Source organism: Hippocampus bargibanti, linkage group LG20, assembly GCF_051943395.1.
Source record: "Hippocampus bargibanti isolate YZ-2025 linkage group LG20, ASM5194339v1, whole genome shotgun sequence".
Lineage (NCBI taxonomy): Eukaryota > Metazoa > Chordata > Actinopteri > Syngnathiformes > Syngnathidae > Hippocampus > Hippocampus bargibanti.
In genome coordinates, this window is record NC_142753.1 from 10824100 (window position 1) to 10850362 (window position 26263).

The window sequence follows — 26263 nt, forward strand, 5'->3', positions numbered from 1 at the left end:
GATCCAGCGAGTTTCATTTAAAAAGTAAATCTTATAAACAGGCAGGCTCCACATGCCTGAAACTTACAAGCTGTGGACACCAAATCGGTCTTGGACATTTCTCCTCGTAATTGTGTCTTATTTGCTTTCATTTCAATGTCCAAATTTCGACAGCGTTATGTCCCCATGTACAACATAGAACCGATTCGGGACTTTGCGTTATAAACACAACTATGGAAAGCTTTTCCTTGACAGTGAAGTTTAAACGACAACCGACGTCTCTGGACAAGTTGCGTCCATACTTTGTAAAATGGCTTCAAATGACTTCTACTGAGCGTATTTTACTAAGATTCCACCGCATATAGCTATATTTTAAGACTCGCGCTGAATATTCAGGAAGTCTTGTTTTTGAGTTGGTGATGAGTCCGTACGTGACGTCACTAAAGGAACGCCCCTGACCGAAAAAAAAAGACACATTGTAGCAGTCCTTCCATCACGTCAATGTATTTTGCTGTACTTGTTTGGTCTGAAAATCTCGTGTTGCACCAAAAAGCCACCAGAAGAGGGCGACCAAGCTCCATGGAAGGAATTTATCAGCCCGTGGAAACGGGCTGATTAAGTCCTCACAGGAGCTTGGACGCCATTTTCTGCCTCTTTTTGGATGAGACATTTCTCATTTGCTGTTGTTTTTTTGGTTTTGATACAGTTTTGAATCCATTCGCGTTCTGTAGCGCCAGCTAGCTTGCACGGAGCTAACAAATTCCTACAACGTTATGTCCCCGTAGAACTGATTTGGGTTGTTGTGTAAATGTTTCTTTTATATTTGTTTTTTTTTTGTATTATGTTTTATTTAACTTCCAGGAGCCATTTTCCATTGTTGTTCTTGTTGTTGTTGATACAGTTTTTGAATCCATCCGCATTCTGTCGCGCCAGCTAGCTTGCGCAAAGCTAACAATTGGAATCGTGTCAAGAGATCACGGTCAAGTTGCCGGGCTGGTTTGATTGCACCCGAGGGTGATTGGACAACACCGATTAGCGAGAATCAATATCAAATCAAGGAAGGCGCGACATCCCGATAAAGCGGTGGGCTATTTATCATAAGCAAACGCGGTGCTTTCCCAGAGAGATGATATGCCCGCCCACTAAAGGAGAATGTGGTCTTATCTCCTCGAAGCAGCGCAATGGAAAACGACGCGGTGATCAATAGCAAGCCGCTTGTGTGACGTACTCGCAATTATCAACAGCTGATTTGGTCCCAAACACCCCCCTTTCCCTCTCTTTCTACTCCTTCTATCAAAGAATATCTTTTCACGGCACATGATTACAAGTTTCGGCACAATGGCGATTGAAAAGGAGGATTATAGCTTTGTTTGCGTCAAGGAGTGCTCTTCACTCAGTAGGCAAAGACCAAAAACGGGTTTTTTTTGTCAGATTCGCTCTCATTACGTGACTTCGTATCTCGCACGGAAAAGTACAACAAATGCAATTACAGTGATACCTCGGTTTACGAACCCCTTGGTTTACGAACTTTTTGGTTTTCGAACGTTACATTGATGAAATTTTTTACCTTGGCATACGAACTTTACCTTGGCGTACACGGAGCTACCTCAATGAGTGATGTGTCGTTCGCAAACGAGCCCGTTCTTCTAACAACAAAATGGCAGCCGACTCATTTTTGCTCCTATTCCCCGCCCCCAGTCTTCGATTAAAGCCACGTGATTTGTCAAGAACGCAGCAGTGAGGGGAGGTGGTTTAAACATTAAAGAGACAGGCAGACGACAGTGAGAGCGTTTCAACCTTGATCGTTGGAAGGCAGAGTATAGACTGCAAGGTTAAAATATCCCATCAATCAGGCTCCACAAACAACCCGCACAAGCCTCCTGTACACTTGCTGCAAAAAGCTATCAATCCAGCTAAACAGAACACAATTGATGAGGAACAAGGTAAAATTATCGCAGAGAAAGCAAAGAAGAAGGCTACGTTCCTCATTAAGTGTTTAACTGGCGCGAGTGCCTGCCGCTGCTCACCTTCAGAAAAAATATATTGTGACTGTAAAGTGTCTTTGAGAGTTTTGAAAGGCGCTTATAAATTAAATGTATTATTATTATTATTATTATTATTATTATTATTATTAATGCTGATGAAACCAGCCACTCCATTCCATCAAGCCCTCAACGACCATCACAAAGGTCAATAAAACCACTTTATTATATCGTACGTTTATTTCGTTGATTATAATACCATAGCACATTTATTATACATAAAATAAGGTATACTTTGTGTAGTTTTAAGGCTTAGAAACTTTAGAAAATTATGTTTTATGGCGACCTGGGAACGGATTATTCTCATTTTAATGGTTTCCTATGGGAAATTATTTTTGGGATACACACTTTTCGCCTTACACACTATCCGGGAACCAATTAAGTTCCTAAGCCAAGGTATCACTGTATTTAATTTAAACCCCCCCCCCTGGTAACGTAATACCGGCTCTTTCTGAATCTAAAGAGGAGATGGATAAGAATATCACTTGCTTCCTGCTTTCAATAAATTGTAAAAAAAAGTTCCTACCAGCAGCTTTTTTGGCGGCGGGGAGACTAAAGTTACAAGTGTGTGGCATTTAGCGGGAAGCAGGAACGTAATTGGAGGCTACAGGGTGGACGGGCTGGGAAAGCGGGAAGTTGGCAAGCGGCTGGAGGGGGGGGGTCAGTGGCGCACCCAACCCGCTGCACCAGGTGTCCACTTAATTCAAATGATACTATTATTCATAGACAGAGGAAGAGCATTGAATTGAAGACCCCCCCCCCCCTCCGCAGACCCGCCTTCCAACTCCCACCAATGATTTGCAAGTGAATGCAGATATAATCCTGGAAATATAAGTCTCCATTAAGGCTATCCCGTTTAGCAAACAAGGCGGGCATTGTGTGATACGTTGTGTTTATAAATCGCAGTCTGGGGGGGGGGGGGGGTGTAGGGTAAGAGGGCATAGGGCGGGGGAGGGGGGGGGGGGTCAAATAAAGAGCAACATTGAAGGGGGGCCATGAGAGATTTGTGTCACATGACAGTCAAGAGCGTGTTTAACTTTTCGCCATGACAGTGACACTTATTTAGGTCCATTTATTACACAAACAAAAAAATGTCACATGTAAAGTGCCAAAACAGGTCATGCAAAATGTAACAAATTATAACAAACATGGGGGTGATGATTATATTACCCCCCCCCCCCCCCCCTCGTTCCGGAGGCCTGATTTTCCCATGAGCCATCACAATACGGTGATGATGCATTCAGGCGCTGATGTATATAACACAAGCTTTGTCAAGCCACACTGGCTAATTATTTGACAGATTGGGAGTGGATACTGGGGGGGCGGGTTCGTTACATACCGCTACCACCCAATAAAGAGGCCTAAAAAAATCCTCTATAGCCTCTTTTTTTTCTTTATTCTTTAAAGGACAACCGACACCATTTTTTTGTTTCCTAACTGACATCAGAAAAACGTTTTATAGTATCTAAAATACCCAAAACACGCAGGTTGATATTTTTAGTCAAATGCAAAACACCAATAAAAATGAGTCAAAGTGTCCCAAAACGACTTCAAAATGACCTCGGAGATGCCGAGTTTCAGAAGGTCCCGCCCACCTTGTTCGTGACGTCACGCTAGGACGTCTTTGCATTGCTCGAGAATCAAAACAATGGCTTCAGATTCGAAGAAGATGTTTTCTTGTTACTCATCTAGTTATGAATATGATTCAAATAGTTCTGAAGAGGAAAGCATAAATGTTTGCAATCGATTAAAGAAGTCCTTGCGTATCAATTCGAGCCGTCAGAACTCCAATGTAGCGCACAAAAAATGCACAAGATGGCGCCCGAGCTCTGTTGGAAATGTCTGCGACACGCCATGTTTCAAGATGGCCGCCTGAGGTACCCCATGTTGTAAACGTGGGGGCCGAGTCAGGGATGTGAGAGGTTGGTGGCATGGCTATCTGTCTTTGGAAGCTAGCGCGTTGAAATGAGAACCCTTCTGTCCCCCCCCCCCACCATCCTCCTTGTTGCCCACCGCCCTTCTCCAAGTGGCATATGGTCGGCTATTGTGCTCAGCTGCTGAGCCAGAAGTGATGCAATTTGTTTGCCGTGTCCTGTCATTTCGCAAACGACCCATCCCATTCAGCACTCCAGGAAACAACGCTCGAAAACACGCAAGGGCGGCCAAAAAAGATCGCCGACGCACTGCCAAAATACACCGGGGAGTGCGGGGTGAGCGTGCGGGAGGGAAGGGGGGGAAAACTAGAGTTAGCAATTAGCGGTGGCTAAGATGGAGTCGCCACTGAAGATAAGAATGCAGAAGCACTTTTGATGATGAATTGCTTGGCGCGATGACTTGGGTCTGAGCAAATAATAATAATAATAATAATAATAATAATACATTTAATCTCTTAGCGCATTTCAAAACTCTCAAAGACATTTTACAGTCACAGGATATTTTTTCTTTGAGTGAGCAGCGGCAACAACACGCACCAGTGTTCACTCAACCCGGAAGTAACTCAAATAGATAGAAAGCTGTGACTGTAGAGTGTCCTTGAGAGTTTTGAAAGGCGCTCAGAAATGAAATGTATTATTATTATTATTATGACTGTATCTATTAGCTAGCTAGCTAGCTAGCTTTAAAATTAAAATTAAAAAAACATGGATGTATGGATGGAAAGACAAAATAAAAATAAAAGCATAAAATAATAAAAAAGATATAAAGATAAAATAAAATAAGTAAAACTAAAATACAATAAAATAAGTACAAATAAAATAAAATAAAATAAAATATGAAAAAGGTTAATATGATGCTAATATGAAAAAAGTAAAAATGCAATAAAATAAGTAAAAATATAAAATAAAATAAGTAAAAAATCAAATAAAAATAAAAATGTTGTTGCTCTTAACAACCATAATAATAATAATCTGTACGCCTGACCGCTCTGTATTTTTTTTTTTTGGTTCACCTTTAGGCCAACAGTAATTGCCCCACCCCCTCTAACCCACTTGTCAATTCTTAGGGGCAACAAGTGGCTATAAAAAAAATATGATGAAACATCTCGTGATGCACTTGTTTGACAAGTTATGGATCACTAATAATTGCAACCCATCAATTCTACCAAGTGTGGTACTTTCTGTGAAATGAACTCTTATATGATTTGTCACTCGATGTTGCAAATAAGCTGGATAAATTTTGCATTCGTTAATTGTTTCAGGCAAAGTCAATCATAAACTTGCACCCAAAAAAAACATAGGATCAGATCATTCCCACAGTACTTTCACCCCTGAGCCACCTCCGTCTTTAATTAACTCCGCCGGGCCTGCAGCGTTAGGGCGGGGGGGGGGGGGGGGGGGGGAATCACCTTCAAAAAGCATCAGCGCCATTTTTTTTCCGCATGACATCAAATCAAATTCATCATAGCTGACCTCATCTGTTGTCAAGACGTCCTGGTGGAAAAACGTCGCCTCCCCCTTTGGACCTGCCAAACAAAGAGGATTTCACTGCAGGGAAGTTGGAGGTGTCAGCGGGGAGGCCTTGCTGCAGTTAAAGGACAAACGACGTTTCCGGACAAGTTGTGTCCATAATTTGTAACATGGCTTCAAATGACTTCTACTGAGCGTATTTTACAAAGATTCCACCGCATATAGCTATATTTTATGTTTTAAGACTTGCGCTGAATATTCAGGAAGTCTGGTTTTTGAGTTGCTGACGAGTCCGTACGTGACGTCACTAAAGGAACGCCCCTGACCGAAAAAAAAGACACATTGTAGCAGTCCTTCCATCGCGGCAATGTATTTTGCTGTATTGTTTGGTCTGAAAACCTTGTGTTGCACCCAAAAGCCGCCAGAAGAGGGTGTCCAAGCTCCATATAAGGAATTTATCAGCCTGTGGAAACGGAGGCGGCCACAGGAGGTGGCCATTTTGTGCCTCTTTTTTTGTGTGAGAGATTTCCCCCAATGTTGCCTCAAAATGGCACAAATAAATTCTTTAATCGATTGCAAACATGTATGCTTTCCTCTTCAGAACTATTTGAATCATATTCATGACTGGATGAGTAAAGAGAAAGCATCTTCTCCGAATCTGATTCCATTGTTTTGATTCACTAGCAATGCAAGATGTCTTGGCGTGACGTCTTGGCGAACTGGGGGCGGGACTTTCTGAAAATGCCCAATTCGCAGCTCAATTTTTTTGCAGATTTTGGACACTTTAAATCCTTTTTATTGGTGTTTTGCATTTGACTAAAAATATCAGCCTGCGTGTTTTGGGTATTTTAGATGCTATAAAACGTTTTTCTGGTGTCAGTTAAAAAACAAAAAAGTGACGTCGGTTGTCCTTTAAGTGTCTAATCTCTTGTTTGGAAAGAAGCACAACTTTTTTTTAGACATCCATGTCAAGTCACTGTTCAATACTTCATAATAAATCAAATGACAAATAATCGACCTAAATTGACTTTTTTCCCCCCCTTCGTTTTCTTTCGGAAAGTCATTTAGTAAAAGTGTCCTAAAGCAGACAAATGATTTCTCCCTGCAGGTCACTGACACGTTCATTGAAGGCAAAAGGTTACAGTTAAATTAATGGACTGAAATGCAGGGGAGGGGTAGGGAGAAAAAAAAAAGTAAAAATTTAATTAGTGGCCACCTCTAAAATTGGACAACTAATCACAAGGCTTGCTTTTCATCCATCTTTTAATTGAATGATCATCACATCTGGGAAACTTTACATGAGGAGCAGCAAAAATCTAGCGTCGAGCTTTATTTTGAAAAACACGCATTTGACATCCTCTTATTTTACATGAACATTATTATAATTACAACATTCTGGTATGAATCCAATATTATTATGATATAATAATTATATATATTGCTGTCTGTTGGTTATCCCTTTTCTTTTGTTGCTGTATTTCAAAACAATGCTACCGTAGGTACTTTGTATTTAGGGCAAATAGGGCAATGCACTACCAAATATGGCCAACCTCTCAGTTGAGAGAAAAAAAGCTTCTGCAACCGTACATAATCGTGCATATCATACTTTAATAGAGCACCGCCGGACGTGCACATTCCACCATGACGTCTCTGATCCACTGGTGAAAAGGAAGCTTTCATCCTCTCCTCTTTCATCTAAAACTGTTTCATGTCATAATAAAGTGTTTGTCTTGTACTCAAACATCATAGACTACATGATTATTATTATTATTAACATCTTTCAAGCCGCCTCGATTGATTTCGTTTCGCAAGCTCGTAATGGCGTTTCTTTTATGGCTCTGTTTCATTTGCATAAATGACACTGAGCCACCTTTGAAGTACGTAAATGAATAGAGTTTCTGTATCTTTGATATCAAGCATAGACTAATTTAAAAAAGAAAAAAAGGAGGGTTGTGGTCATTGATTTTACTAGTTTTAAAGGACAACCGACACCATTTTTTTGCTTCCTAACTGACATCAGAAAAACGTTTTATAGCATCTAAAATACCCAAAACACGCAGCCGATTTTTAGTCAAATGCAAAACTCCAATAAATAAAATAAAAAAAAAAAATATATATATATATATATATATATATATATATATATATATATATATATATATATATATATATATATATATATATAATTCATGAGTAACATAAATAAATAAATAAATAAACAACAAAAATAAATGCATAAATAAATAAAGAAATATTAAATAAATACATAATAATAATAATAATAATAATAATAATACATTTCATTCATAAGCACCTTTCAAAACTCTCAAGGACACTTAAATATGGTTGTAAATAAATAAATCAATAGATAGACTTAGATAAGTAAACGTGATATAAATAAATAAATAAATACACAGATAAATAGTTAAATAAACAAATACACAAATAAGTAAATAAATACATAAATATACTAATAGGCAAACAAACAGATAAACAAACAGATAAATAAATAAAGGTGGTTGTAAATAAATGAACATAAATATATCGATAAATAAACATGATTATAAAAAAATAAACACAACAACAGATAAATAGTTTAATAAACAAACAAACAAATAAATAAATAGTTAAATACAAAAACAAACAAATACATAAATAAATAAATGAACATATAAATAACTTAATTAATAGAATGAGCATGGCCACTTCATCTAAAAGCAGCTTTTAGTCACCACTAATAGATCAGACAAGGTAATGGACCTTTGTCCTGGCCTGAAGGCAACGGGCACAAATGTGTGTGTCTCAAACACACAAACACACAATTCTAATTACCAACGATTATCCCACAAAACGTGTAAATGGAAAAATAAATACAGCTTTTTAAAGCTGGCTGTTACAAGCTAGCCCAGATGATCTCCACTAATGATTAGCAAACAGCCCAGACGTTGTCGTTGCGGAAAAGTCGATAAAATAAAAAGGCGAGGGGTTGCTCAAAGTTGCAATTTGGTGATCAAACGGGCGAAAATAGGGCACAACACGCTGGATTAAACCGACGCAACACACATACGTGTCAAGTGAAAAGTTATTATTGATGACATGAAAGCCAATGATGTAAAAAAGAATAGAAAATGCAACCTATTCTGTGATTTGAATAAATTATTCTTTGTGTGCTATGCATGTATAGCAGGGGTGTCAAACACACGGCCCGCGGGCCGCAACCGGCCCCCAAGGAGGTTTGATCAGGCCCGCAAGATAATTTAAAAGTGGAAAAAAAATGCAAAAACGAAATTGAATTGATATTTTTAATGAGGTGCAATTCAAGGATTGTCCACTAGAGGTCAGAATGCTACTGTTTCGATCGACATTGAAGAAAACAGCGGGGTTTTTTTTCAACCGCGGTTTCAACACCCTCATTAGCCAAAATGTCATTATCCAAACAGAAAAGTAGATGAGTGTAGAATTTTCAATGAATAATTAACCTTTTTTTTTTTTTTACAGAAATGTGTTTTGAAGGAAATAGATACATTTATTTAGCCATATTAAATATAGCAAAAAACAAGCATTAAAATAGTATGTTTAAAATATATAATTGCGTTCAAAATTGTTAAAAGATAACAGATTGACATCGTCTACTATCCCGTGGTGTCAACGTCACGTCGGCCATTTTGAATGGATTTCCATTTACCGCCATTTTGTCCCATAAATTACATACATAAATTACAGCCGTGTGGATTGGCTGTGCATTTTCCAGCCCCCACCCACCACACCCCTGTGTCCAATCACGTGGTTTATGATTATATAATTCTACTTTGGGGATTTTTGTCTATTATGGGTGGGCCTGGTCCCGATTTTACCGTGAAAAACGAGGGATTACTGTACATCAATGACATTACATTGATGAACTAAATTAAACAAGTGATAAGGGCCCCAATTAAAAGAGAGTAAAAAGTGCCCAAGGCACACACTTTCACGCACTTTTGACAGCTGCACTCGCTCTCGTTTGTGCAATTGAGGCCCATTCGATCAATTAAGTGCACTGGAAATGCCTGATTGGGCTGATTAGTAGATATATTTGACAGTGAGGGTCTGATCATTTAACGCCTGCCGGTTAAAAGTCAACACGGCCAATGTGGACAAATGATGAAATGAGCGCCATTACATCAAAACCGTGAAACTTGTGACCCCCATTTACACAAAGTTGCACTTCAAAATAAGGAGATGAGAAATACTGCCCCCTACTGACGAATGTTCATGATAATTACACGTACTTGACGACTGATAAAACTATCAGTAAGCAATTTTTATGATTAAAATAAATGCATTTGAATCAGCGTTTAACTTATTTTACATGTATTTTAGTATGTTCCCTGGTTTTGTTATATTACATCTACGACGATCACATTTTTTTAATGTCTATTTCACTGTTTTTATTTTACTTTATTTCCCGAAGTTTCACCATGCATGAATGTGCGTGGTTATCTGCAGGAATCAAATGGCTGTTACAAAATTAACAACCCTGTTGTTTTTTTTATCCCCCAATCCCATTCTTGGACAAAGGAATAATTTAACTTTAAGAGATTGACACTTCATTTGGGGGAATCAATATTGACAATTTTCTCCTTTCAGGAAGACCCGCTCCATGCACGCAACACCCCCTCCTTAATAAAATGATCATATCTGCACTTACCCAGGAATGAGACTCATTGCCAAATGGTGCCTTTTCTCTTCACATTTCATGCGTTGTTTCTTGAGAAGATAGAAGGTACATTTCATTCATCAAGAGATGGCGGGGATGACAGATTTACAGGTGAGATTATTTGTCTAACACATGTACACAACACAACAAACATATGTAAATAAATCTACATGATTTATGAAATCATGAAAAAAAAATCACATTTATTTTTCCCAAATGGGTCACATAATGGGCTTTTTAGAGCGGTGAAAAAAAGGGCTTTTGGTCACCTATAGAGGACCAATCCAAATCTAATTAGACGTTGTTATTTATGGAAATAATAGGGGGAAAGGCAAAGTCTGATTCTCCTCACAATTTGGGAAAATTACATAACTGTAGCCTACTCTCTAGTGGTCAAAATCCGTCATAACATTTAGGGATGTGACTTCGACGGTTTTAACACAAGTTGGATAATAATTATTATTATAATACATGTAATTTATAAGCGCCTTTCAATGTAAAACTATTACACTATTACAGTAGCCTACCATCTAGTGCTCAAAATCCGTCATAACACTTAGGGATGTAACTTCGACGGTTTTAACACAAGTTGGATAATAATTATTATTATTATTATAATACATGTAATTTATAAGCGCCTTTCAATGTAAAACGATTACTTTTAGCAAGAAAGCCTCTGAAAATAAGAAATTACCTCCTCAAAGAACCTCAAATCGTATTTGTGTTCGTTTGTTTGACCGCCTGGCGGTGATTGATGACATCACAGTTAAGCGTAGAAATTACTCTCCACAACTTCGGTTTAAAACAGCTCAAATTTACACTCCATTAAAATGTTTTTTTTTTCCTCGTTAAAAAATAAGCGATTATTAAATTACTTTCTACGATATTCATGTGGGAATATATTAAAAAAATATATATCGGTCAGATGACGAATTTCACTCCTGTGCGCATGCGTAGAAGAGATCGACGACATTTTATAAATATACAATACAATACATATTGATTTATATAGCGCTTTAACAACAGCTGGATTTGTAACAAAGTGCTTAACATGGACAACGATCATATACAGGGAAAATACAATCAATTTTGATCCAAATTTACCCCCCCCCCCCCACCACCATTGAAAAAAAGCTCGCAATTCGCCCGCCGTTTAGTCAATAGAGTTACTATGGGTCACTTTAAGTTTTAAATGGTTGTATTGAAAGTGCAGCTGTTCAATCGGGATGAAAAAGTCTCATACATTTCTTGTGCTCAATGTCAAAGGCTGTCTGGCGGTTTACCTTTTCATCAAGTCATCAGAGAAAAGAATCCCATTAGGGCAAACAAAGGCAGCAGTAAATGTGATAACAAGTACTCCACTCACAACAAACATCTGAAGAAGGTCTTCAGTTGCATGCTTGTGATTTGCAACTCATCTCTGCTGCATTCACAAAGGTTAAAAATAACTCTTTCATGTCCGCCTTTTAACATTCAATTGGATTGCGAGGGAGATAAGTTAGTGGAAATGTGAGTCGGCGCAGTTAAAACATCATAATTAGATTTAAATAAATTGGTAAAAATCCACAAAAGATTTTTTTTTTAATCACAGTTGGAATACAATACTGTATGTGGAAATAGTTGTGAGCTAAAACACAACTAGAGTCTTCCCAATACTGATTTAAGCAACATAAAATGTAATGTATCTTCTTTTATTTATTGTATTTTATTTATTTGTGATTGTATTTTATTTATTATAGTACCTACGTTTGTCTATTATGGGTTAAGTTATTTATATTATATGCTTGTCTGTGACTGTAAAGTGTCCTTGAGAGCTTTGAAAGGCGCTTAAAATGAAATGTATTATTATTATTAATTATTATTATTATTATTATTTACATTAAAAAAAAAAATTATGCTGCGGGACACATTTTTATTACGGTTTCCCCTCCGGGGTCGTTATGAAGAAACCATTAGAATGTTTAATCCCCTGCACATAATACACATAGAGCACACAACAACAACAAATAATAATAATAATAATAATAATAATAATAATGTGTGATTTAGCGTCCCAGTACCATTATGTCTGTGTAAGCTCTCAGTCGTACAGGAGTGGTCCATCGATGAGAAGGTTTCTTCAGCCGTTATCTGTACAAATTTGTACAGATGACGGCTGAAGAAACCTTCTCATCGACAGTACCAGTATGCTAAGTGTGGCTAAGGGTGTTTCTGTGTTGTCTAAGCAACGATCTCAGGCAATAGAAGAGGTTGAAAAACTTCTGTTGATTTGGATTAACGAAAAGCAGCTAGCAGGGGACATTGTGAGTGAGGGTATTTTCGCTGAGAAAGCATGGCAACTTCACTCGGATATCATCAAGAGGCAACGACCATCACAAAGGTAAATAAAATACCTTTATTATACAGTACAGTTTATTTCTTTAATTACAATACAATAGCACATTTATTATACATAAAATAAGGTATATTTTGTGTAGTTTTCAGGCTTATTTAGTAGAAATTTATGTTTTATGGGGACATGGGAATGGATTATTCTCATTTTTAATGGTTTCCAATGGGAAATTAATGTTTGGAAGACACACTTTTCGCCTTACACACTCTTTCTGCGAACCAATTAAGTTCGTAAGCTAAGGTATGACTGTACTTAAAAAAATGATTCTGTAGTTTTCCCAAATATTTGTTAATATATTACTATTTCATTGAAACTATACCATAAATATGAAATGCTTTATTTTTACCACACAAGGCACAGAAAGATGTGTTGGATAAAAATATATTGTTGCTGTCCAACAAAAAAAATCTTTTTTTTTTTACATTAAAGTTCTCAAAATGTACAACGGGGGTAGGGAGTGTCACGTCACGACAAATACCACATTTCCCCCTCGTTCTCAGTCTTGACCGATCACCTGCATCTGTGTCCCTTGACCCTTAAAATGCTACTTAGCAAGTGAAAGGATCGCCGTTGGATGACTTAACGTGTTTTTGTACACAGTGCACACAGAGCTGAGTAGGGGACAGTGATGCAAATGCGCTACATTGGACGACAAAAGGTTGAGATTGCTCGTCTAAATGCCAACTGTTCTCTTCTGGGAGGGAACCTCGCATAAACAAAATAGACATTTTAGCTGGTGACACACACACACACACACAGGTGTGTCGGTAAAATTCCGGATCTCCAATGAGCGAGAAAAAAAAACATTTAAGGTCCATTGATGAAATAATGAAGTCAAAGTAACACAACCTCAAGAGTATTGTTACTTTCTCAAACAATAATAATAATAAGAGGGGGAAAAAATCCGCAAGGGGATATTTTGCAGTTGCGTTTTCTCTCTTTTGGTTCCTTATTTTTCTTACTGAATACATTGATTTTTAAAGACCGTGAACTGATACTTGAATATTTACATATGCAACAACATTGATTTTCTTTATAAATGACATAATGGAAAGGATTCAGCCTTGAAGTGCCAATTATCCTGTGCCTGTAAAGTGCCCTTGAGACTGTGGAATTGTAATATATCCAGCTAGCTATTTCCTATCTAGCTAGCTATCTATTAGCTATATAGCTGATTTGTAACAGATACCAAGGAGACAGAAAGAACTTAACACAACTAGCTAGTTCTCTAGCTAGCTAGCTATTAGCTATCTATTAGCTAGCTAGCTTCCAATCTATTTGAGTTACAGTAAAGTCTCGTTATATCGATATTCAAGGGAGTCCGAAAAAATATTGATATAACCGGGACTATCGATATATCCGACCCTATTTGCATGTAATTTTCTCCGTGCGTGCATAGAAATAGTATCGATATAACCGGGACTATCGATATATCCGATATCGATATAACGAGACTTTACTGTACTTCCGGGTTGAGTTGTTAAAAAAAAAAAAAAAAACAAGACTTCCTGAATATTCAGCGCAAGTCTTAAGAGGTAAAATATAGCTATATGCCGTGGAATCTCTGTAAAATACGCTCAGTAGAAGTCATTTGAAGTGATTTTACAAATTATGGACACAACTTGTCGGTTGTCCTTTAACGTTGTCATGTCCAAAATTCCAGCACAATGGCCCAAATGGTTTTACCCTTGACGCTGAGTAATACTATTAACTATTGTCAGGGGTTCAAATGAGCAGCTTCAAAGTCAGGCTTCATCAAAGCTCCCTGATGATGATCTGATCATTTGATTGAAATTTGTTGCAAAAGGAATATTTGGAGGAAAAAACAAAACATGCAGGACAGTGGTCCTTCCGGGACCTTAGTTTGACACCCATGTATTATATTGTGTATCTTTTATTGTACTAAAGTTGTTATAGTTAATGAAAAAAAAAGTAAATAGGAAATGTATAAATCCTGAGTGTCCATGCAGACCAAAACTCCACCTCTGCTTAACGATCCAACCATTCGAGTATCAAAAGCTTCGCATTAAGTAGGTGAGTGTACACACCCTCTATTGTCTAAACGACCCTTAAAGAGCCAAGCTCAACTTTGAAGCTCTTCATACCTGATTTTGAGCGACGAAGCAAGTATCATGTCCACCTCCAGCAACAAACTCCGAGCTCAGCTTCTACCTGGCCTTGGAGGCGTGCGCCATAAAGTTCTACGGAGCAGTACAACTTATCTGGCTCGGATCGCCATCATCCTCCAGAACGCACCGGATAAAATGCTCACATTTATACAGGTAAGGAGATTTAAGGGCCACGTAAAATAAGCTCTATATAAAATGAACAAAATTACCTGGATGTGATGTTTTGTAGCTGATGGACAAGATGGGGCCACTGGTCCAAGAGGATAAGAAGTCCATTGAGAATAACGTGAGAGTATGTTTGTCCACCAACAAGTGCTTTGTTAAGGTAAGATGGCCTGAAAGTTGGAGTGGGGGGGTGGAGGAAATGAAATAAAATAGACAAGGTGAGGACCAGGCAACTTTTTAAACATTTAATTCTTTCATTTAGCTTGCAAACTGATAACAACCAGGTTTTCACTGTAGTAACCATGAAAGGGTTCCGTTTTTTTTAATCAGATTAAAAAATGCTATTGACTAAATTGAATGTCTTCAATGGAAGATGCGGGCGGCTGTACAAAAAGCAAATGCTGCCCTTTCATGGGAGTGAAAAACATCTCCAGAGGTCTGACCGCACCTTGATTTGCACCCCCCACAGGAAAAAAAAAATATCAAGAATGGCGCTCCACGTCATGCTTTTCAATTCCCGAAGAAAATTCAGGAATGGCAGTGAATGAGTTAAAGAGTAAATGCAACTTTATAGTTAAAATACAGTGATACCTTGGTTTACGAACCTCTTGGCTCACGAACTTTGCGGTTTACGAACGTTAAATTTATGAAAATTTTACAGTGAGAGCGTTTCAACTTTGATAGTTCAAAGGCAGAGTGGAGACTGCAAGGTTAAAATATCCCATCAATCAGGCTCCACAAACAACCCGCACAAGCCATCTGTACACTTGATGCAAAAAGCTATCAACCCAGCTAAACAGAACACAATTGATGAGGAACTAGGTAAAATTATCGCAGAGAAAGCACCTAAAAGGGATCATTCCTCAAGATGGTGAAAGATTAGAATACCATGGCACATTTATTATACATAAAATAAGGTATATTTTGTGTAGTTTTAAGGCTTAAAAAAATAGAAACTAATGTTTTATGGGGACCTCGGAACGGATTATTTGTATTTTAATGGTTTCCTATGGGAAATTATTTTTTGGGATACACACTTTTCACCTTACACACTGTGTCTGGGAACCAATTAAGTTCGTAAGCCAAGGTCTCACTGTATAACGGAAATTCACTTGGCCAGTGAATCTTGAACCAAACTTTGCGAATCACAAGTCTCAATTTGGAATGAAAATGTAATGAAAGCTCCAACCTCATCCCGCAGATTCCTTTGATTCCCGACTGCCTGGGAAGCAAGCGGAACTTCTGGAAGCTAGACCTGAGTTACATCACCACTAAAATGGTCCGGCGTCATTTTCAAGACCTCCTGCATCTCTTCCCTGAGCTGAGAGGCCGAAATAAGGACGCCACTGTGAACGTAGCGCCACCGCTGCCTTTAACACAGCCGTCGCAGCCGCCATCTGTCCAGATTAGCTGCGAGGTCAAGTTCAGCGGGCCTTTCTCCATCGAGTCTCTACTCAAACGGGATAGCCCGGCCGCCGCCAGAACCGCGCCGCTTGTCAACGTGCCCGTACAAAGCGCCTATCCTCGTTTTTATTATTCCACACCACCGGATCAGAAGCGACCCTTCAGGAGGAGGGATGAGGAAGGTCTCCTGTCCAGGCACTACCGCAGTTCTCTGTCATGTCCAGCAGGGAGCGCTGCCCAGCACAGAATGAGCAAGCGGTTCTGCACCGGCTCCCCATTTCCTACTTATGCCGTCAACCCCTTTAACCAATCATACAACCCATTGCCTGGATATGATCCACACCGATTTTCTTTCTGATTTTTTTTTCTCCAAAAAACAACCCAAAAAAAAAACCACAAAAAAATGCACTTTATATTTTTTATCACACATATGGACAGTTTAAAAAAAAATCTATTTTTACATTTTTATCCACAGCAAATTGAGCATTTACTTCACATTAAATGCTTTCTTGTAATTTTGTGTGTGTGTGTGTGTTTTATTTGTTCAAGCGCAGCAACAACATAGCTCCATATAAGTTAGTGATGTTTGACTTTTAGGTAAAATTCCATGAATTAGCCTAAAAATGCATTCAAAAATGTTCAATACAAAACAATACATAGTGATTTATTTCGCACTTTAAAGGACAACCGACACAATTTTTTGGGGGTTTCCCAAATGACATTACAAAAACGTTTTGTAGCATCTAAAATATCCAAAACACGCTGGCTGATATTTTTAAACAAATGCAAAACACCAATAAAAATGACTACTTTAAAATGACCCCGGAAATTGCAAGTTTCAGAAAGTCCCTCCCCCTTGTTCGTGACGTCACGCCAGGACGTCTTTGCCTTGTTCCAGCTTGGGCATACTGTAGACCACAGGTGTCAAAGTCAAGGCCCGCGGGCCAAATCCGGCCCGCCACATCATTTTTTTCGGCCCGCGAAAGCAAATCAAACTTGTAAAATTCCATAATGATTGCTAAAATCTGAGCCAAAATGTCATATTTTTGGATGTCAACCACAATAAAAGTCATTATTCTTGACTTCAGATTTGAAAACGAGTTATTCATTAATTTGCTGTGTGCTCTATATGTAATATTTGAAGGGATTTAAACATTCTAATGGGTTCCCCAAATTCATAACGGCCCTCGAGAGGAAACCATAACTACAATGTGGCCCGCGGCAAAAAATGACTTTGACACCCCTGGTGTATAGTATACACCATTCATCGGGGTTGCGCCTTATACACCGGAAAATACAGTACTGTATATAAATTAAAATGATAAAAGACTTGAAAAACGAAATGTTTAAAAGATGGTCATCGGAACGGTAGCAACACCACATCGATTTCAGTGTGTTTGATTTACATACCTGAGAGAAACCGGATGATGTCAGTCAACTTGTGAGGGATGCGTTCAAGACCTCGTTCCATCTTCTCGACGTTAGCTCAGAGAAGTACTGCAGAGATTTGACAGAAAAACCAGACAGCAATTCCGACAAAGCTGGTCTGAGTGTTATTCCGACTGAGAGACAAACAAACGTAGTTGAGTAAATGTTGGTTTAATATAAATTGCTCCTTTTTTTGCCACCATCCAAGTGAGCTGAACAAAACGACAGTTGGTACAAAAAATATTTCCTTTTGAAACCAGTGTTTACTGATTTTTACTCCTCTGGGTGATTCAAACAAAAACACCCACCCAACATAAATGAAAAAAAAAAAAAAAACAAAGGAAATGTGTGGACTCGTTGCATAATAATCACTTTTGGACAGTCAGTTGGTTCCAGGCAGAACCGCGGTAGTGGGATGAGATAGATGTAGTATGAAATAGGGATTGGTCGTGCCACCCGGGAGGGACGCCATGGTCTTCGTACCCCGGGAAGCCGCCTGGACCCACATGGTGCGGTAATGTCCAAGATGGTCCCTGAATCGGGGCGTTGGTTTGGAATACCGTTTGCGGAATGTGAAAACCTGACATATACCTATCGACCGGCGGCGGTCGACCCTGGTGTGTATTTTCATACTTTTGAAATGGAGTCGGCGACCAATCGTGCCACTCTTCAGAGGCGGAATTTAAATCGACAGGTACCTCGGTTTGCCACTCGTGGGGAATTGGGTGATCGGCTTGGTGGTTTACGTCCGGATCAAAATAGTGAACAACACTAAAGTCTTCTTCTTCGTCTGGGTTGGAGGGCTCGGAGTAGAAGTCCAAGTCCAGAGGGTCAAGAGGTGGACTCTCTTGACTGAAGGGTGTCCTCTCCACTAGCATCGTACCTTCAGTGAGTGGAAGGCTTACATTGAACACTACTCCACTGTCGCCCGGGACACCGCTGTTCTGTTTCTCGTACCTGCGGGCTTCTGTTGGGATGAAAAGATTCAAACAAACGAAGAAACAAACAAACACAAAAACATAAAAAGACTAAAACAAAGTACAAAAACCACACGCATTGAAGAGTTATCACTGGGATAATGGTGGTCAAAGACATACTTTTCATGGCTTTTTTCCTCCTGTTGGCAGTTCGTTTCTTCATCTTCCAAAGCTGGGCGATGCCTGAAAAGTAGAAACAGGAAAGACTTTGAAATAAAGGGTTAAAAAAACGTAAAAACATGAATTTTATTGAAACGGTATACTGGTACAGTGATTTACGAACCCCTTGGCTTACGAACTTTTCGGTTTACGAACGTTACATTCATGAAAATGTTACCTTGGCATACAAACTATTTTTCGGGATACACACGGAGCTGCCACAATGAGTGATGTGTCATTCAGGAACGAGCCTGTTCTTCTAACAACAAAATGGCAGCCGACTGTTTTTGTCCTCTATTCCCCGCCCCCAGTCTTCGGGTTAAAGCCACGTGATTGGTTAAGAACGCAGCAGTGAGGGAGGGGTGCAATAAAGAGACAGGCAGACGACAGTGAGAGAGTTTCAACTTTGATAGTTCAAAGGCAGAGTGTAGACTGCAAGGTTAAAATATCCCAGGCTCCACAAACAACCTGCACAAGCCATCTGTACACTTGATGGAAAAAGCTATCAACCCAGCTAAACAGAACACAATTGATGATGAACTAGATAAAATTATCGCAGAGAAAGCACTTACAAGGGATCATTCCTCAAGATGGTGAAAGAAGGTTACGTTCCTCATCAACTCCATTCCATCAAGCCATCAATGACCATCACAAAGGTAAATAAAACGACTTTATTCTACAGTACAGTTTATTTCTTTAATTATAATACCATAGCACATTTATTATACATCAAATATAGATTTTCTGTGCTTCCATTGTGGGCCTTCTCACCATGAAACTTTTAAATATGATAACTTTTATTTCTGTCTATTCTCTATCACATGCGTATAGCTTATAGTGATTTCATTTATAAGCACCTTTCAAAACTCTCAAGGTCACTTTAAAGTAACGTTGTTGTGGTAGCTAATGAGCCGTGTGCAGGCTAGCTAGCAGTAACTTCGCCTACGGACCTGGCAAGTTGACTTTCATTCTGATCGTTTGGCTGGATTTTTACCAATTACAGTAAAGTCTCGTTATATCAATATTGGATATATCGATAGTCCCGGTTATATCGATACTATTTCTATGCACGCACGGAGAAAATTACATGCAAACAGGGTCGGATATATCGATAGTCCCGGTTATATCGATATTTTTTCGGACTCCCTTGAATATCGATATAACGAGACTTTACTGGATAAGGAACGGAAAACCATTCATGTTAACGGTGAGTCCTATCACAAAGTTATTTTAAATAATACATTATGACATTTTGTTGAAAAGTGGCCGCGCATGCGTGCGTGTTTGCGTGCTCTCTTTGTCAAAAAGGTTCCCGACCCCCTGATTTGTCATCTGTTCTCTCTTTTAATCACACTTTTGGGAGTGAATTACACATGTCAAACATTTTGATCAGTCACAAGTAGCTTGTAATGGGTAAATATACTTACAAAAACGGTAACGTCTCCAAACAATTTGTTGACAGAGGTAAAGGGGTGTTTTCAACACCTAGAATCACAACACGTTTTAAAACATGGCAGTCGATTTAAGCAGCAAAAGAAGAAGTAAACACGTCTCACTCTTATGAATCCTCGTCCGTCCTCGCGCTCAACCTCCTTAGCCAGCGAGTCCATCAGCTGTCGGTAGTCGGGGGTGTTTGGTTCCACCGCCTCCACCAGATGTGGCCGCATTTGCATCTAGAGCAAGCGTTGCATGTTGAAATTCCACGTTCGCATGTTCCCTCCCGGATAGCCTCGCTCATGTCGAAATGCTGACCAAGTAGCTGCGCACATGACGAGAGCTGCTAAGGTGGGGGATGAAAAAGCTCGTGTCGACCCGAACCCGGCAGTAGTGGCACAGGAAGCAGTAAGTGTAACCGTCCTCCTCGCAAATGCACTCGGATATTCCGGAAAGACCTGAAAGGCCAAAGGGGATGAAAATGTGTCATGGAAATGTGTCAGAGATGTTCGATCGGACACTGTGGACAAAGACTCGAACCCAAATAGATTGTCTTTACTGCCGGCAGGAGATGCAGCCATTCATGACAGATGCCTGAATTCTGCAGCCCTGTGCCAAGCTATTTATTGAGAGTATATGCAAAATTAAGTGATATATTCATAAAACATAGTTTCCTTGATTAGAATACCACGCCCCTGGGCGTTCTAAGCGCGAACAGCTGTAACCAATAAAACATTGTCTCTTCCATGAACTGATGCATTTGTAATCTGGCTAATGAGCTCTTCCTGTGAAGGAGTTTCAAGTCGTAAATTGCTTCGGTGATAAAGGAGGTTCCCAAGTACTAAATTCTGTCCAAGTCCAGATCTCCTAGATGAAGATGACAGTTTAACAAGCTGTGTCTGTTGACCTCAGATTGACCCCAGGTTGTCTGTGCTTCAATTGTGTACACATGTTGACTAAGCATGAAATTTTTAAATTGGATTGGATTGGATTGTCTCCAGGTTCCAGCACGGCTGGCCCATCCTTCTATCTCCACCTCGACAAAATGTTAAATTGAATTTTATTATTGGAGAAGAGAAGAAATAAAAAATGTGTCTCGCACTGACCGATGAGAGATTTTGGTCCCTGGTAGCGGTCACACATGGTTTGGCCAAAGCTCGGAGTGATTTCTTCAGCCCAGGAAGAAACATCAGCATCTTCAAACTGTGCCTCCTGATGGACAAAGTCGAGCGCCATGTGCCCATCTGCCGTGTTATCCTCCTCATCGCCATCATCAAGGTTGCTGACCGACGGGTTTTTTGGCTCCGCGGCTCCGTACATGAGGAACTTACTCAAATTTATCGCTTAAAAAAATAATGACAATGTCAAAAATAAATAAAAAAGGAAGAATATAGTCATTTAACTCATTCACTGCCAGACGTTCAAAAATGTGTCCACTCCAGTGCCAGGGTTTTTGTCATTTTCACTCGAACTGCAGGACCCACAGAATATTGACTTTTAGGACTACATAAACATTTAATGCAGCGTAAGAACCCCTTAGACTCCCTTCTTTCACCAAAAAAACAGTAAATTCCTAAGTTATATGGGTCTGGAGTTATCTGAGCTTGAAATGGGGGTAGATGTACAAAATACAATACATAGCACTGACATGGAAAAAAAGGGAACTGCTGCCCCGTTGCCAGAGGCCATGGCCAGCGCTTTATCGGCACCCACGCATGAAAAAACAAAACGGCAACAAATTTTCGGGAATGGCAGTGAATGAGTTTCTCTGGAACAGGAAGTGATGGATTCAAGAGCTGGGAAATTACCCTCATTTTCACTGGTGGCTTTTAGCATCTCAAACGTAGCATCCTCAACTTGCAGCAACTGGAGGGGGGGGGGGGGTAAAAAAAAAAAAACAAATCACGTGATGGATGTCGTTGGCGCTCTCCTCTCATCGATCAAGAAAATGTAAACAGGAAGATGTGACCTTTCGTGACCCTTGAATACAAAATGGCACGGAAAATGGGACGATCGTTATGCTAATAGGCTAACAAGACATGGTGTTACTAGCCTATATGTTAACTCATTCACTGACAGACGTGCAAAAATGTGTGCACTTCAGTGCCAGGGTTTTTGTCATTGTCACTTGAATTCCAGGACTCACAGAATATAGATTTTTAGGACTACATAAACATTCAATTTAGCATAAGAAACCTTAGACTCTCTTCTTTCATCAGAACAAAAACAATTTGATTCATAAATGATATGGGTCTGGAGTTATATGAGCTTGAAATGGGGGCAGCTGTCCAAAATACAAAGCGATTACTTTTATGATTACATATTGGTTTATATAACGCTTTCAACATTCAATGCAGCGCAAGATGAAAAAACAAAACCAGAACAAATTTGGGAATGGCGTCATATTTTCAATTCCCGAATACATTTGGGAATGGCAGTGAATGAGCTAAAGGCTAACAAAAATGTAGCAAAAAAATCAGAGTGATTTGCAAATTGGGTCGCAGAATAACTACAATGCTGGGAAAAAAAATATCATTTACCGCTAACAGCTAAACTAACTGACTGAGCCACAGACGCTAATGCTAAACATTTTCTCGTGAGAGAGACCTTGATGTCCCCGGGTCCCTCCTTGTCCTCCAGCATCTTGGCGATGTCCATCAAAGGTCTGGCCAGCAGAGACATGTCAGTGCCACTCTCCTTCACGTTGGACAGCAGGTGGGGGTACCAGAATTTCTGTCAAATAAACACCAAAGCATCAAATACGTTACGCTAACTAGCGACACACTCGATTAGCTAGTTTGTATTGTTTTATTCAGATTTTTGATTGGCAAAGGAATTATAAAGAGTCATTTTTAACCCTCCTCGATGAAATCCCCTTCATTTCGTCTTTTTTTTCTGCATTTATTGTGTGTGTGAGGGGCCGAGTTAAAATGTTGCGGGGGAGGGGTTGACGCGGAATGTGTACTCGAGGCAGCTAGCAACGTCAAAGGGAGGATTTTTGCGCTCTAAATCCTTCACCGTTGATACTCCCACCTTGTTTTGGTACAAAGGACTTTCTCAGACAACTTTGACGCTGCTTCTCTGTGTGAAAGTACACCATCACACAAACCTAAGGCGGTTCTGTGTGAAAGAGAAAATCAAGAAATGTATGTATATATGTAAGAATAATAATAAGAAGTTATCATATTTCAAAGTTTCATGCTGTTTTATGCTTAGTCAACATGCGTGACTCGAATACACAATTGAACCACAGACAACCTGGGGTCAATCTGAGGTCAACAGACACGGCAAGTTAAACTGTCATTTTCATCTAGGAGATCTGGTCTTGGATAGAATTTAGGACTTGGGAAAATCCTTTATCACCGAAGCAATTTACGACTTGAAACTCCTTCACAGGAAGAGCTCATTAGCCAGGTTACAAATTTATCAGTTCGTGGAAGAGACAATGTTTCGGCTGCGTCTCCTGCCGGCAGTAAAGACAATCTTTCTGGGTTCAAGTCTTTGTTCACAGTGTCCGATCAAACATCTCTAACAGCTACTCACTGTATAATTATATCGATGAAGACTGCCCATGATGTGGTTGCGCACGTCACCTTTGCTCAACCGAGATGTGCACACCTCGCAGAGGTATACGACTTCGCCAGTCCCGCGCGAGCCCGCTTTCACGCATTCCGTGATGCTGCGTAGCCCTGCGTGGGGGTCGGGGGGGGGGGACGTGGCGGGAAATCAACACCTTTATTATACGGTTGAAAATCGAATCATAAATGTCATAAATGATGTTTGTTTGTACCAATTATGGGCTGCAGTCGTTTGCTGTTGTTCAGGTACACCTTCAGGGAATCAAACAACTTACTGGACAGGTCTGTAAAACAAAAACAAAACAAGAAGAAGAAGAAGAGATGATCGGTCATTAGATATTTTTTTTCCAGACATTTTTGGTCACCATAACATACTTGTTTGTGTTTCGTGCTGCATGATGTCCAGATCTGGACTCAAGGCCTGGCCAGTTGTAAGGAGTGGGCTGTAAAAACAAGAGATAATAACAATATTTATTATGACGTGGGAGTGACAGCCTGTTGGTTATACTGAGATCATGATTAGGGCCGGATGTAAAGCATACAGACTCTAATAATATTTGTTTGAATTATTCTAGTCGTTTGCTTTGATAATATGTATACATTATATTCCTTTAGTGCGAGAACGTGTATTCGCGATATTCTTAGTGTGATGATTGACTATGCAAGATTGTACAATATAGTTATCTGGAAGTTTAGGCAGAACTTGTATTGACAAAAGAGTTCTCGCGAGATGAAAAATACCTCTTTCTTTCATGAATAAATGTCTACTTGGTGGACCTGACAATATTTCATGAAAATAATTCAATGATGATTGTGTCTTCTGCCATATTTAGTCTTAGCCTGTATACATATTCTCATTCTCTCTCGCGGAGTAAACCAAGTGCATCGTTGGAGCGACCCGTTATCCTCGATACACTGCTAACTGGAGACTTTGTGGAGATAGTTTGATAAGCGCGACAAATTGTTTTAAAAGACTGAAGCCTCAAGGTCGCACAGTAGCCTTGGTACCGCTCTTCTGATGAAATAAATATGTTGTGCGTCCTTGGTGTACACTTGTGATCAAACAGCCATTGTCTGTAAATCATACTATTGTATTAACCTTTATATTATGTTATGGGTCAATTTTACCATTTCCATTTTTTTTGTGTCGACTAAAGCACTTGATATCCTCTCTTTTAGTTTTCTTCAAAACAATTCGAAAATATCTCAATGGGATAGAAAATATGATGTCTCTCTTTTCAAGTAATGTTGATAATATCATTTCTATTATTTGACAGTTTTGTGTGGATTTTTACATACTGGTAAAAATGACCCACAACATCATCAACGTCATTGTTTTCCAACATAATATGAGGGCTAAAGTCATCAAAGTTGACCAGTTTGTTTTTACTTTATATACAGTATAACCATGTTATCGTACATGATATACATATTGACAAAACCACATGTATACTCATATACTGTATAGTCCTATATCCGAATAGTCATGTACTCTAAAGCAGTGGACTACAATCTTTTTTTGCGCCACGGACCGGTTTAATTTCAGACAATATTTTCACGGACCGGCGGATAAATACAACAAAATAAGACATTTTTTTACTCAGTTTGCTATCTTACGGTGGGCTAATTTTAGCGATATGTATCATGTGACCTAGACAAGCGTTTTGACATGCGTCAAGAGTAAGTCATAGATGGATGTATACTGGTAATTTTTCATTTTATGTAAATTATTAATTCTTTCTGCGCAGCCCGGTACCAAATGACCCATGGACCGCTACCGGTCCGCGGCCCGGGGATTGGGGACCGCTGCTATAAAGTATTCATCCTGCGTTATTTCACTAAGATGCAAGCGATTGATCACACACACAATATGGAGTCCAAAGTTCATCGAACGAATCTCAAAACACACCAAAAAAGACATTAATTACAGGGATTTATCGTTCAAATCACTTCTCGTACACGTTCCGTGAATGTTTTCAATTCATCCGGTTGTCATAAAAGTAGAAAAGTGGACGGAAAGTGAAGAAAGAAATTAGTTGCAACATAACAGCAGACTTCTTGCTTTGTTTAATTAAATACACGGGAATCATATAGTAATCACATAGTATTGACAAAACGTAACGAAATTCTGACGGTATCAACTTGGTTAAAATACATGTCAAGAATGTCCCCATTGTTGTAACATCTCACTGTTGTTTTTTTCAAACTTCGCTTGGAGCAGACGTTTATCAAAACAAAATTACACAAATGTTAACACTTAAATTACAACTCACCGCAGGAAAATCGAACCGTTAGTTTCTGTCCAGATACCGCAACTCAAGAGGGTAAAAACAAAAGGAAAAACGTTATATTTTCCGCTTAAATCGAAACCAGCGTGGACATTTTAGGGAAAGACTGAGAGAAACTGCGACTTCGTGACGCAACTTCCGCCTAATCTCCAAAAAGCGCATGCGCGTACTTTTTTTTTAATTTTAAA

The 26263-nt window shown here is 39.3% G+C and overlaps 2 protein-coding genes across 2 annotated transcripts; one reads left to right on the plus strand and one right to left on the minus strand.

Moving 5' to 3' along the window:
• The first annotated feature begins 14645 nt into the window (after positions 1-14645).
• LOC148883162 (forkhead box protein H1-like) lies at positions 14646-16569 on the plus strand. Its single transcript, XM_088986887.1, has 3 exons — positions 14646-14795; positions 14872-14967; positions 16009-16569. The coding sequence occupies exons 1-3, from the start codon at positions 14646-14648 to the stop codon at positions 16567-16569; spliced, it is 807 nt and encodes a 268-aa protein (XP_088843013.1).
• A 1225-nt stretch (positions 16570-17794) lies between these two features.
• LOC148883163 (uncharacterized) lies at positions 17795-26217 on the minus strand. Its single transcript, XM_089023935.1, has 12 exons — positions 26061-26217; positions 24163-24230; positions 24000-24071; positions 23753-23898; positions 22817-22942; positions 22018-22075; positions 21316-21552; positions 20528-20667; positions 20332-20448; positions 20203-20260; positions 18737-18799; positions 17795-18606 (listed from the first exon to the last, which is right to left on the minus strand). The coding sequence occupies exons 2-12, from the start codon at positions 24182-24184 to the stop codon at positions 18008-18010; spliced, it is 1638 nt and encodes a 545-aa protein (XP_088880061.1). The 5' UTR covers positions 24185-24230; positions 26061-26217; the 3' UTR covers positions 17795-18007.
• Between the last annotated feature and the right edge of the window lie 46 nt (positions 26218-26263).